The 12,066-nt window shown below is 39.5% G+C and overlaps 1 protein-coding gene across 5 annotated transcripts in view; it reads left to right on the top strand.

Annotated features, from left to right (window-relative positions):
* LOC144087060 (contactin-associated protein-like 5) overlaps positions 1-12,066 on the top strand; it is a 224,095-nt gene that overhangs the window by 196,893 nt on the left and 15,136 nt on the right. For all 5 annotated transcript variants that reach the window (XM_077617334.1, XM_077617335.1, XM_077617337.1 and 2 more), the window contains 2 exons: positions 7,552-7,770; positions 9,438-9,571. In XM_077617334.1, the coding sequence (XP_077473460.1) occupies positions 7,552-7,770; positions 9,438-9,571 (353 nt within the window). The remainder of the gene's footprint in view (positions 1-7,551; positions 7,771-9,437; positions 9,572-12,066) is intronic.

Genomic DNA, 12,066 nt, shown 5'->3' with positions numbered 1-12,066 from the left:
TCCAGAAGCCTTTCAAATTAACATTATGGAGTCACAAGTATTTTCTCGCATATAAGCCATATCGAACTATCGAACATATGATCGAACTCAGGTTAAGAACCACTGCATTACAGTGTTTTCATATGCATATACCGTATTTTCACGACTGTAAGGCGCACATAAAAGTCTAAAATTTTCTCCAAAATAGACAGGGCGCCGTATAATCCAGCTTTATATATGGACCAATACTAAAATTGTTATCACGATAAAATAAAATCAATCAGTCGATAGGACAACTACGGAAAGCAGCCCCCGACTCTACTATTTTCCCGTAGATAAAGTACTGCGCAGTGACTGCTGGGAAATATAGTTCTTGCGCGCAACACCCACACGCTAAAAACACGCTTTAAAAAGGCAACGGAAGCAAAACTGAGTTCGGTTGTACTTTATTTAGACATTTTACAACTTACTCATGTCATCATCACCCACAAATCCATCAAAGTCCTCATTTTCTGTGTCCGAATTAAACAATTGCCCAAATGAGTCTTCCAAAACGCTGGGTCCCGCGGTTGTAGTTCTTAAGCCTCCGGGAATGACGGCAAGCTCCGAGTTATTATATATAATATATAAATACATAGTTCACAGTCTAGCTTTGAATGCTCTGTTGACGCCAACATTTAGCGGCAGGATTTCTTTTGTAAATACAGCCGAAATGACGGCCAGCACCAAATTAGTGTGGTCGCCATCATACTAACTGTATTGAAGAACTGGGTGTATTAAGAACTCTATATCCCAGCAGTCACTGCGCAGTACTTTATCTACGGGAAAATAGTAGAGTCGGGCTGCTTGGCGTAGTTAGTTGTATATATATTTATATATATATATATATATATATATATATATATATATATATATATATATATATATATATATATATATATATATATATATATATATATATATATACATAGTTCACAGTCTAGCTTTGAATGCTCTGTTGACGCCAACATTTAGCGGCAGGATTTATTTTGTAAATACAGCCGAAATGACGGCCAGCACCAAATTATTGTGGTCGCCATCATACTAACTGTATTGAAGAACTGGGTGTATTAAGAACTCTATACCCCAGCAGTCACTGCGCTGTACTTTATCTTTGGCGTCAACAGAGCATTCAAAGCTAGATTGTGAACTTTGATGGATTTGTGGGTGATGATGACGTGAGTAAGTTGTAAAATGTCTAAATAAAGTACAACCGAACTCAGTTTTGCTTCCGTTGCCTTTTTAAAGCGTGTTTTTAGCGTGTGGGTGTTGCACGCAAGAACTATATTTCCCAGCAGTCACTGCGCACTGGAACCCGGAAATAAGCTGCTTCCGGTAGCCAGCGCTATTGCATTTCGATGTTCATCCATATATAATATATATGCGTCTAATGAAATGGTGCGTGCTTTGTGTGTCTAAAATACAGAAATAGCACTCGTTACTGACACTGCGGCGTAAAATACGATGTGCCAAATAGTCGTGAAAATACGGTGTATATATATATATATATATATATATATATATATATATATATATATATATATACATATATATAGCGGCTTTTCGGTTATCGCGGCAATGTCTGGTCTACATTATCTCCGATATTTGAGGGATAACAGTAGTCACACTTCTCTGGAAATTTTGAGGATTTTGTACTACTGCAGTCAACATTATGTTCCTGTGATAACTGGCATCAAAAAGAAAAATGACTTATATATTTTATTATTATTTTTTTTTTTTCCCAAGATGGCGCCGTTCACGCGGCAGCTAGTAGCAGTCAGCCTTCAACACTATAATACCGGACTTTCTGGCTGACAAACTCTCCCACCTTGATCCATCCACCCATCTCTTCCTCCATTACACTCAGCACTGGTTTCCCCCTCTTTTTTTCCCCAAGATGGCACCGTCACGCGGAAGCCAGTGGCAGTAGCCCTGTCCACTCTTATGATTTTTGTGTTTTACAGCCCTTCTATCTTTTTTTTAATTACATTTTAATATTTCTCAATACATTCCTTTTTACTTTACTTTGTACTTTATACTTTTTACTTTAATGTTTTTACAACTTTCCTTCTTCTGTTAGCCTGGCTTCTTTCTGCTACTTCTTTTTTGGAACCATTCAGCCATGCCTACGCTGTCATACACATGGAACTAGCTGTTACAATACGCAGCAGAAGGAGCAACACCTCGGTGCCGCTGGAGATTCGGAGCTGGACAAAAGTGCCGGGAGAAGAGGCAACACTTCTGACCAACCATTCCATCATAGGATAAGATGGAAGAGCTCTCGGCGCTTACTGTTGTCTTCAGCTCCAGACTACTGAGGAACTGTGCGGATAAGCGTGGAAGAGTGACTCTGCATATTCTCTACCTCGGTCACAGTCTGCAGAAGTTCCCCATCTTGTGGAAGACTTCCTGTGTGTGGTTCCAGTTTTTGGAACAGACTCAAAACGTCTTTTTGAGTCTGTATCCGTTTTAGCTACCGCAACCAAGATGGCGCCGTTTAAGTGGCAGCCGTTGGCGGTACTCCGTCCACTCTTGCTCGTTTTGTCTTTTTGCTGCTTTTCTGACTTAATGATTTGATTTCGTGATTATTAATGATGCCATTTACTTTGATTTTCTTTGTACTTTGTGCTTTTGCTTTGTTGTTCTGCGGCCTTTGTGACTGTACTGTCTAACTTATAACTATGCCTTTTCTTGCTACTGTCACAATGAAATTTCCCGAATACGGGATGAATAAAGTTATCCAATATACCACACCACATTTTCCCGCCTATACAAAAATTCAAGTACACAAGTACAATTATCAAAAAGTGTATTTATTAAATATCACTGTTATAGGCATATGAAAAGACTGTAATGTATTACTGTCTAAATATAATCTATATGAGGCATCACACCGGAGCTGCGGCCGCAAGGTGATCGGTGCCTGTCGTGGCGGCAATCCCAGAGCCCGCTGGTGGACACCACCGGTAAGGGAAGCCATCAGCTGAAAAGGGAGCCCGATTGGGTCTTTTTGGCCCACGGGACTCTGGAGGCAGCTGACGGGTGGCCAAGCGACACGTGGCTCTGGTGGTCTCCGAGGCAAAAACCCACATGGGAGGAGTTCGGCGAGGCCATTAAGAACGACTCCCGGGGCTTTGAGGACATTTTAGTCCACCATCTGACATTTCAGGAGGGGGAAGCATTGCACCATCAGCACAATGTATAGTGGGGATGGGGCGCTGGTGACCTTGACTCGGGATGTTGTGAATCGGTGGGCTGAATACTTTGAAGACCTCCTCAACTCCACCAACACGCCTTCCTAAGATTAAGCAAAGCTGGGGGACTCTGAGGCGGATTCCGGGGTCCCCTATATGACCGTGTCAGAGTCGGTTCCGCATAGCCGGTAGTAAGTTGGATCTGCCAGGGCTGCCCTATGTCACCGATTCTGTTCATAACTTTTATGGACAGAATATTTCGGCACAGCTGTGGCATTAAGGGGGTTTGGTTTGGTGGCCTCAGTATTGCATCCCTGCTTTGTTGCAGATTATGTGGTTCTGTTAGTTTCATCGGTCGTGATCTCCAACTCTCGCTGGAACGATTCACAGCCAAGTGTGAAGCGGTCAGAATGAGAATCAGCACCTCCAAATCTGAGACCATGGTCCTCAGTCGGAAAAAGGTGGCAAGCCCTCCCTGGGTCAGGTATCAGGTCCTTCCCTCCTTGTTCAGGAGTGAGGGAAGAATGAAGCGGGAGATCGACAGGTGGATTGGTGCGGCGTCTGCAGTGATACAGACTCTGCATAGGTCTGTCGTGATGAAATAGGAGCTGAGCCTGTCTAAACATGTCAGCTAACAAGGAACAAGGGCCGATTTGGTACTAGTTAGCACGGAGGCTAACTAGTTAGCTCCACCTGCTAACCAGTGGTTTTCTCGATAGCAACTGGGAACAAGTTGTCTTTCTACTGTATTTTCCTTTCCTTTTTTAGGGCTTTAACGAGCATTTATTCCCATTCTTGTTTCTATTTTACGAAACGTGGCATTGTCATTTTTTTTACAATAGTCAAATAAGCTAACAGAACAGCAGCTGGTTCATTTGAGTTAGCTCGCTCTCCATTCATTGACTTTTTTTGCGATTTTAACACGATTTTAAATTTTATATATATATATATATATATATATATATATATATATATATATATATATCAGTGGCGGGCCGTCAGGGCCTTCAAGGCCTTCTCTGCTGGCCTAAGAAATATCTGAATCATATTATATTTTGTCCATCAATACTTATTATTCCAAATGGTCTGTTAGCTTACTTTCATTGCTTTTCCCCCTGGTTGCACTGCTTCCAGATGTGTGTTTTCATATTGAAGCATTTAACCAATCACATTTCAGCCATTATTTGTTGCCAGATCAGATCTGCCTCAAAGCCTTCACAATCAGTTCTTGCGGGCTCTGCTGCATTAAACTAGACTGTTGCTTTTAACCAATCAGATTTCGAGTTGGCAACCCCACAATGATTTTTCATAGGCGTTAGCATTTTGCTGGCTGGGACATGTCATTGCTTTCACAAACTATGATTGGCTAGTAGGCGGGCCAAAGCAGCCAGAGATCGCAAACTCCACCCACATGGCCGACAGTGGCAAAAACAAAGGGCTTCTGTTGCAGATTTCTCTCACAAAGCTATTTTCCAGGCGGACTTTTACAGAAAAAAATGGACATCATTAAGAAAGGGCGGTCAACTCCGAAGCTAGCAAGCCTGTTACAGCCGGGAAAATGGTGTGTACTGCACTTTCAGTGTGCTAACTTAGCTCCACAAGCAAATAGTATATTGTTGTTTTGATTTAAAGCCCTTTTCAAAACGGACTATGCCAGAAATATGACAGGACAGGCTCGACTTTCATCATTAGCTTCGATGGCGATAGGAAAGAAGGAAGAAAGAAAGGAGGATGGATATTGTGTAAAAAGGATTTTTGGTGAGTAAAATATGGCCATTTTCCTAAATAATATTTCAATTGTGGGCCAAGTTCTGATATCTGAAAAGCTCCAGTGTTTGTATTTAAGATCCAGTGTTTGTATTTAATCACAAAATGCTGCTAGGAAGTGGATTTTACCCCAGTTTAATTTTTGGCGTTTCACCATTGACGTCCATCGCTGTCTTTTCCCAGGAAAAATCACCCCCTGGCCTGGTTGTAATGTCTCAAAAGCTCCAGTATTTGTATTCAATCAATAAATGATGCTATGAAGTGGATTTTACCTAATTTTAGTATTTTAGTGCATTTTTTGTCATTTCACGTATGGACTTATCGACGTTCATCGCTGTCTTTTTACCGGGGAAATGATACTCCGGGCCCGGTTCTGATGTCTAAAAAGCTCCAGTATTTGTATTTAATCAATAAATGCTGTTTTCGGCTGGATTTTACCCCATTTTCGCGCAATGTTTGCCCGTACGCCATTGACATTCATTGCTGTCTTTTCCCGGGAAAATCACCCCCTGGCCTGGTTTTAATGTCTGAAAAGCTCCAGTATTTGTATTTAATCATGAAATGCTGCTAGGAAGTGGATTTTACCCCATTTTTGTGCATTAATTTATTGATTATTTTTTATGTGTTGCAGCTGTAGCTGCAGTAGAGGTTTTATAGCCATAAAATAGTTTTTGAGGGTTGGATTGATACGTTGAAGGCGCTACCAGAAAATGCACCGCCCGCCACTGAGATATATATATATATATATATATATATATATATATATATATATATATATATATATATATATATATATATATATATATATATATATATATATATATATATATATAACACAAAACCCCATCATATACAATTACACCTATATATATATATATATATATATATATATATACATATATATATATATATATATATAGGTGTAATTGTATATGATGGGCTTTTGTGCTGATAAATATATCAGTGAAGTTGAATTGAGGAAGCAACAACAAATCACTATTGTGATTATTTCTCCATGTGTTTCAAGCGAAAATGCAGGGTGCAACACTTACAACTTTAGCTTCGCTACATGTTTTGCAAAGAAGACATTTATCACCCAATTTTACCGCTTGTTCTTCTATTTGCACATACTTCGACAGCCATTCCATCTTAAAAGAACCACATTTATTTTTTACTTTGTCTTGTTGAGTGACTCTGCCACAGCCTGGTCGTTTCGCAATTATAAAGGGTTGGCAACAGCTGCAACGAACCGTTAGCTATATGCTAACCTGCAAAACACAGGCCTAACGCGTAACTAACGCAGCCAATCAATGTTGTTAACATTTTCTCATGCCTTGGAAGTAAACACAGGTGACCTGAACCGCATCATATCATTGGCTGAACACAGTGTTAGTCATAATTTTATCCCTAATTATTGTTTGTTATCGTTTTTCAGTGACAGGTTGCCACTCTCTGAGCTGCGTTGCAAAATGGCAAAGAAAAAATCTTAATGTCTTTATTTTCTTCTACAATTCAGGTTGGATTTTATGTTGTGCGCTGCATATGTTTGCTCTGTGGGGAGAACAGGAGAGTATTGCACAATTGCGCAGGCGCGCATCTTAGAGGGAAGATTATTGACCGCAATCCACTAATTGCACATGGAAAGGTTTCCTCTTTATAGGTTGGAACGAAAGCCTGTCCACACTGCGGCCCTTTGTGGAATAGTTTGCCCAACCCTTTAGCTGACTTCGCTGTGGGCAGGTGCGGTCTTGATTCCCGTTTGTGGTGGTATGATTGTGAGTGCAAATTGTCGCCTGTCTCTCTGTGTGCCCTACAGCTGATTGGCGACCAGTCTAGTGTGTAATCTGGCTTTTGACCGAAGTTAGCTGCTATAGGCTCCAGCAACCCTTACGAGTATCCGTGGTACAGAAGATGAATGCAGAAAAAGAAACTCTCAAATTGCAATGCTAAAAAATGTGTTACAATATTTACTAGCTCTGCAATTGAATAGCAACCACTTCAGAGTGTACCCCACTTCCTGCTAGTGGGTAGCTGGGATAGACTCCAGCACTCCCTCGACCCTTGTGAGGATAGGTGGTTCAAAAGATAAAGGAATGAATGAATGAATACTGATTGCCTGACTGACTTTTGTTTGCATTTCAAAAATGAAAGCATGAGCAGAACTTTCATCCAGGCGCCTCTCTGGGAATTCTTTGCACCTGCAATTTAAAGACAGAACAAGCCAATTTACTGTAAGGTTTGACAAAGCACTTTGCATCTCATAAATTAATATTTGTTTCCACTTACTCCTCCCACAACCTACAAAATCAGCTCTGAAGTAATTTGCTGTGTTCGCAGATGCAGATTGCTTCAAAAGCCATTTTTACAAATGCACACCTCCAGTAAATCAGATTACCAACATTTCTTCCCATTATTGTTACCTTATTGTAATAATAATAATAATCATTATTATTATTATTATTTGAAGTATGTAGAGTATATAATCAGTGTAAAACTCATTGAGTCCAAAGTTTTTATGGTTCACATTATTTTAACTTCTCCCGCATTAGTCATTTTTGTGGTCTCTCCGCAGAGGTGTCGGCATCCTTCGATAGAGAGTCATCACTGACCTATTCACTCCAGGAGCCTTTCTCTGTCATGCTGAACAAAAGCTTGCAGGCGGGGAGCAACAGCAACAGTCGAGCCAAAGAGGACTTTTCATTCAGCTTCATCACTTCGCAGAGTCCCGCTATGCTGTTGTCTATCAGCACTCTCAGCAACCAGTACATTGCTGTCATTGTGGCGAAGAATGGTACGTGCATGTACCAGTTGAAGTATTTATTTGTGCGTGAGAAAAAACTTGAGATGAGATTGTTCTATTAGGGTGCCACCATTGCAAATATTGTATACATATGTTGATTATTGGTTGAAATTATCTCTTAATCTCTACTTACAAATGCTTCTACATGGAACATTTTCAGTTTACGAAATCCTTTGATATGCAAATTACTGTTTCAATATACCAAAACAAGATGTAAGTTACGAAATCCCTCAGCACGTCAACACAATTACTGTATCCTTAATTTCATTTTGAAATTGTCTCCCATGGCCTCCGATTGGCTATCTCAAAGTCAAGTCAAGTCAAAAGCCTTTATTGTCATCATACACAGCTGCGTACAACGACATTGGTGGTGCTACTCCACAAAGTGTGTTTTCCCAGTAAAAAAAACATGAATATATAAATATCTCACAACTTAACCGATTGGCGGACCACCAATTCAGGGTGCCCATACTTAGTTGGGATAGACTCCAGCACCCGCCACAGCCCTTGTGAGGATAAGCGGTTCAGAAAATGAATGAATTAATGTTAGGTTCAATGAAGACTCAAATTTGTCTTCAGTGTCTCTAAAAATCACAGATTTTTTAAAGGACTCTTATGTAAGACTGGAGGCCAAAAATGGTACCTCAAACAGTATCAAAATATTGAGAGCTCACAATGTTGCCAGATAAGCGTTGCACCATTTAGATTAATGCTAAATTATCATACATATGTTGCTTTTCAATTTGAAAAAACAGAGCCTTACAAGCTACAAAATAATGTTAACAATAGTCATGAGCATGAGCAGTTTATTACATACTAAAAATTAAATGACTACATACTACAGTATTCAAGTTGGTTAAGTTGGTGCACAAATATAAATAGAAATGAATTTAAAAAGCCAAGTGACGACTGCAGGTTCGTTCTCCACGGGAAGAAGACAACTGTAAGTTTCTCAACAACATCACTGGCTAAATCAAATTTCATTTAGTAATGTGGTGATAGAATCCACAAAGACAATTTTGTATCTCCATCTCTTTCAATTACGGACAGACGTGCACATGCAAATAAACTTTGCTCTATTGGTAAATAACATTGTTAATTCAAACTGTGAATGTGGTACAAACCGTGGTTAATGTAGCCTACAGGGTTGTGGTGACATGGTTGAAGACAAAGAACTGATCTTGCAATTGGCTGATTGCAGGGGGTGTGACATCTGTTGTAATTACAAAATCTAGAAAGAAACGAACTTTCCGCAGCTTGTAATTGATTTTGTAAAAGGGAAAATCTTGACATAACCATTAAGAACCGAGTTAGTTATTTAAAAAAAAAACTAAATGTATATTGAAATATTAGAGCAATTTAATGAATAATTGAAGTCCAAATATCATATAATGCTTGTCTAATGAGTAAATATTACTTCCTTTTTTCCGCATTAAAATTTGACCACTACATTTCTGTTTAAAAAAAAACCATTCGGATCTTTGATGACTAGTTTGAACACAGCCAAAAATTGCACAGCACTGCAGAGTTCTTATTCCCTCACACTGCTTGTTTTTTACACTTGTTAGTTCCATCAGACAAAAGTGAATCTGACATATATATAAAGACAAAGGAGGCAATGGGGTTTCACATGTGTACTGTGTGTGCCCTGCGCCCAGGGAGTCTACAGATTTGGTACCACCTGCAGACAGACAGGAAGCCAGACGTCTTCTGCCCCACTGCCGCTAACCTGGCAGATGGAAGACTCCATCGAGTGCGAATCCACAGAATGGAGCAGAAACTCCATGTACAGGTGAAGCAGACACATGTGGGTGGACCCATGTTCAAATGTCCTGCTTTTCTTTCAGCAGCAATGTGGCATCTGTCTGAATGCATTAGCATTGAATAATTACTTTAATATGCAAATTGAGAGTTTCCCAAAGGCCTCATGGCCTGGTATTAATGAAGCCGGGTTGTGCAAAAAAACATTTCAAGTGTTTAAAAAGTGCCGTGGGGCATCTGTAGCCAAACACTTTAGAAAGACTTCATGACAAATTGAGGATGTAATGTGTCCTGCTGACTACAGCAACATGAATGTCCAGTTTGTTTATAACTATGAAAGAGTAGCCAAATACCATGGGGCTATTACAGCTTCAAATAATACAAAGGACAACATTAATTACTTCCACGGTGGTCGTCGTAAACATGGATCGGCTCCAAATTCCAAGTTGGCACCTAAGCTAGCTAGCTAAGCTTCTCGTACTTGATTGTCATCCATAAGCCAGCTATTGTAGGATAGGATGCATTCATTTTTTAAAGAATCCTTTAACTTGTTTTAAAGGACATGCGAAATGCATTGGAAATACTTTCTTAAGATGTCTACAGATTTTCCGTTGTGAGAGACTAGATTGTAAGTTCTTATTGTGAAACGGATGATTAAAAAAAAAACTAAATGAATACAATTTTAAAAAGTTTTGTCTAGATTAAAACACCAACAATGAAACAAGCCTGATCATTGACAACCCTGAAAGTTCATATTGATTGGATGTACAGTCATGAAAAGGTTTGGGCACCCTGGTCATTTTCAAGATTTTCCTTTATAAATTATTGGATGTTCGGATCAGCAATTTTAGTTAAATATATCATATAGCAGACAAAGTTCATAGGATTTACACAGTGTGCAATAAGTAAACAAAAGTAGGCAGGTGCATAAATTTGGGTAGCCTTGTCTCATTGATATGAAGAGCTTTGTACTAATTACGTAATCCCTCACTACTTCGCAGTTTAACTTTCGTAGCTTCACTACATCGCAGATTTTATTCTGGGAATTTTTTTTTAAGTTCATGAAAACGCTGAAACTCGCAAACGGAAGCAACTCCCCTGTCTTCCGCTTGCTACTAGGACTCAGCAGTGACAATTTTTTTTTTTTTTAAGTTCATAAGAATGTGAAAATCCATGCTGAAACTCATTATCAGAAGCCACTCTTGCTACTAGGACTCAGCACTGGACATTTAAAAAAAAAAAATTAATAGGGGTGACCCTACCTCGCAGTTTTTCGACTATCCCGGCCATGTCTGATCCACATTAACCACGATATTCGAGGGATTACTGTATTGGAACTCAAAATTTGTTTGGTAAGCTCATTGACCTTTGACCTACATACACAGGTGAAGTCAATCATGAGAAAGCGTATTTAAGGTGGCCAGTTGCAAGTTGTTCTCCTCTTTGCATCTTCTCTGAAGAGTGGCAACATGGGAGCCTCAAAACAACTGTCTAATGACCTGAAAACAAAGATTTTTCAACCTAGGTGAAGGACGGTGAGAACAGTCAAAGTCAACCCAGGGGTTGACCCTACCTCGCAGTTTTTCGACTATCCCGGCCATGTCTGATCCACATTAACCGCGAGGAGAGATATGGGAGAATAATGTGGCAAATGCCCAAACAACTTCATATGACTGTATATCACCATCAATAGAAGCCAACGAGGTGACGTTGTGTCAGAAATCAGAATTACTTCCTGTAAGCGTATTGGTAAAAAATAATAATAATCAAGACATCAAAACAAAACCATCTTTGGAGTTGAGTGGCTTAGGCAAGCATTAGGTTCAATGTACAAGCCTTGCATCTACATAGGCCAGGGTATGACAAGAATTATCACGATAAAAAATATATATATATATCAGTCGATATCGATAATGATCACGATAACTATCACATCTTTTTTCTTTCAAATATCAAACTTCTGTGAATAATTAAATAAATTACTCGATATTCAATTATGAAAGTATCTACGTTACATTTCTTTAAAAGAAAAGAGAATACAAAATATGATTTTTAAAAGTATTTTTGTTGTTCTGTTATGCTGAGTCGTTAGCGCGTTGGCCTCACAGTTCTGGGTTCCTGGGTTCAAATCCCGATCGGTTCACCTGTGTGGAGTTTGCATGTTCTCCCCGGGCCAGCATGAGTTTTCTCTGGGGACTCCGATTTCATCCCACATTGCAAAATCATGCATGGTAGGCTTATTGGACACTCTAAATTGCCCCTAGGTATGTGTGTGAGTGTGAATGGTTGTCCTTTGTCTCCTTGTGCCCTGTGATTGGCTGCCCACCGATTCTGAGATAGGCTCCAGCACCCCACGCTACCCTAGTGAGGATAAAGCGTTTCAGAAAATGAATGAATGTTGTGGAATAAAGATAATACAACTCATTCCTTAAACTACGAAAAGCTACCCTAGTGAGGATAAATCATTTCAGAAAATGAATGAATGTTGTGGAATAAAGATAATACAACTCATTCCTTAAACTACGG

The sequence above is a fragment of the Stigmatopora argus genome, chromosome 13 (genome assembly GCF_051989625.1).
Source record: "Stigmatopora argus isolate UIUO_Sarg chromosome 13, RoL_Sarg_1.0, whole genome shotgun sequence".
In the NCBI taxonomy this organism is placed as follows: Eukaryota; Metazoa; Chordata; class Actinopteri; order Syngnathiformes; family Syngnathidae; genus Stigmatopora; species Stigmatopora argus.
The sequence above is the reverse complement of the archived record's forward strand: the minus strand, read 5'-3'. Positions and strand labels throughout refer to the sequence as shown.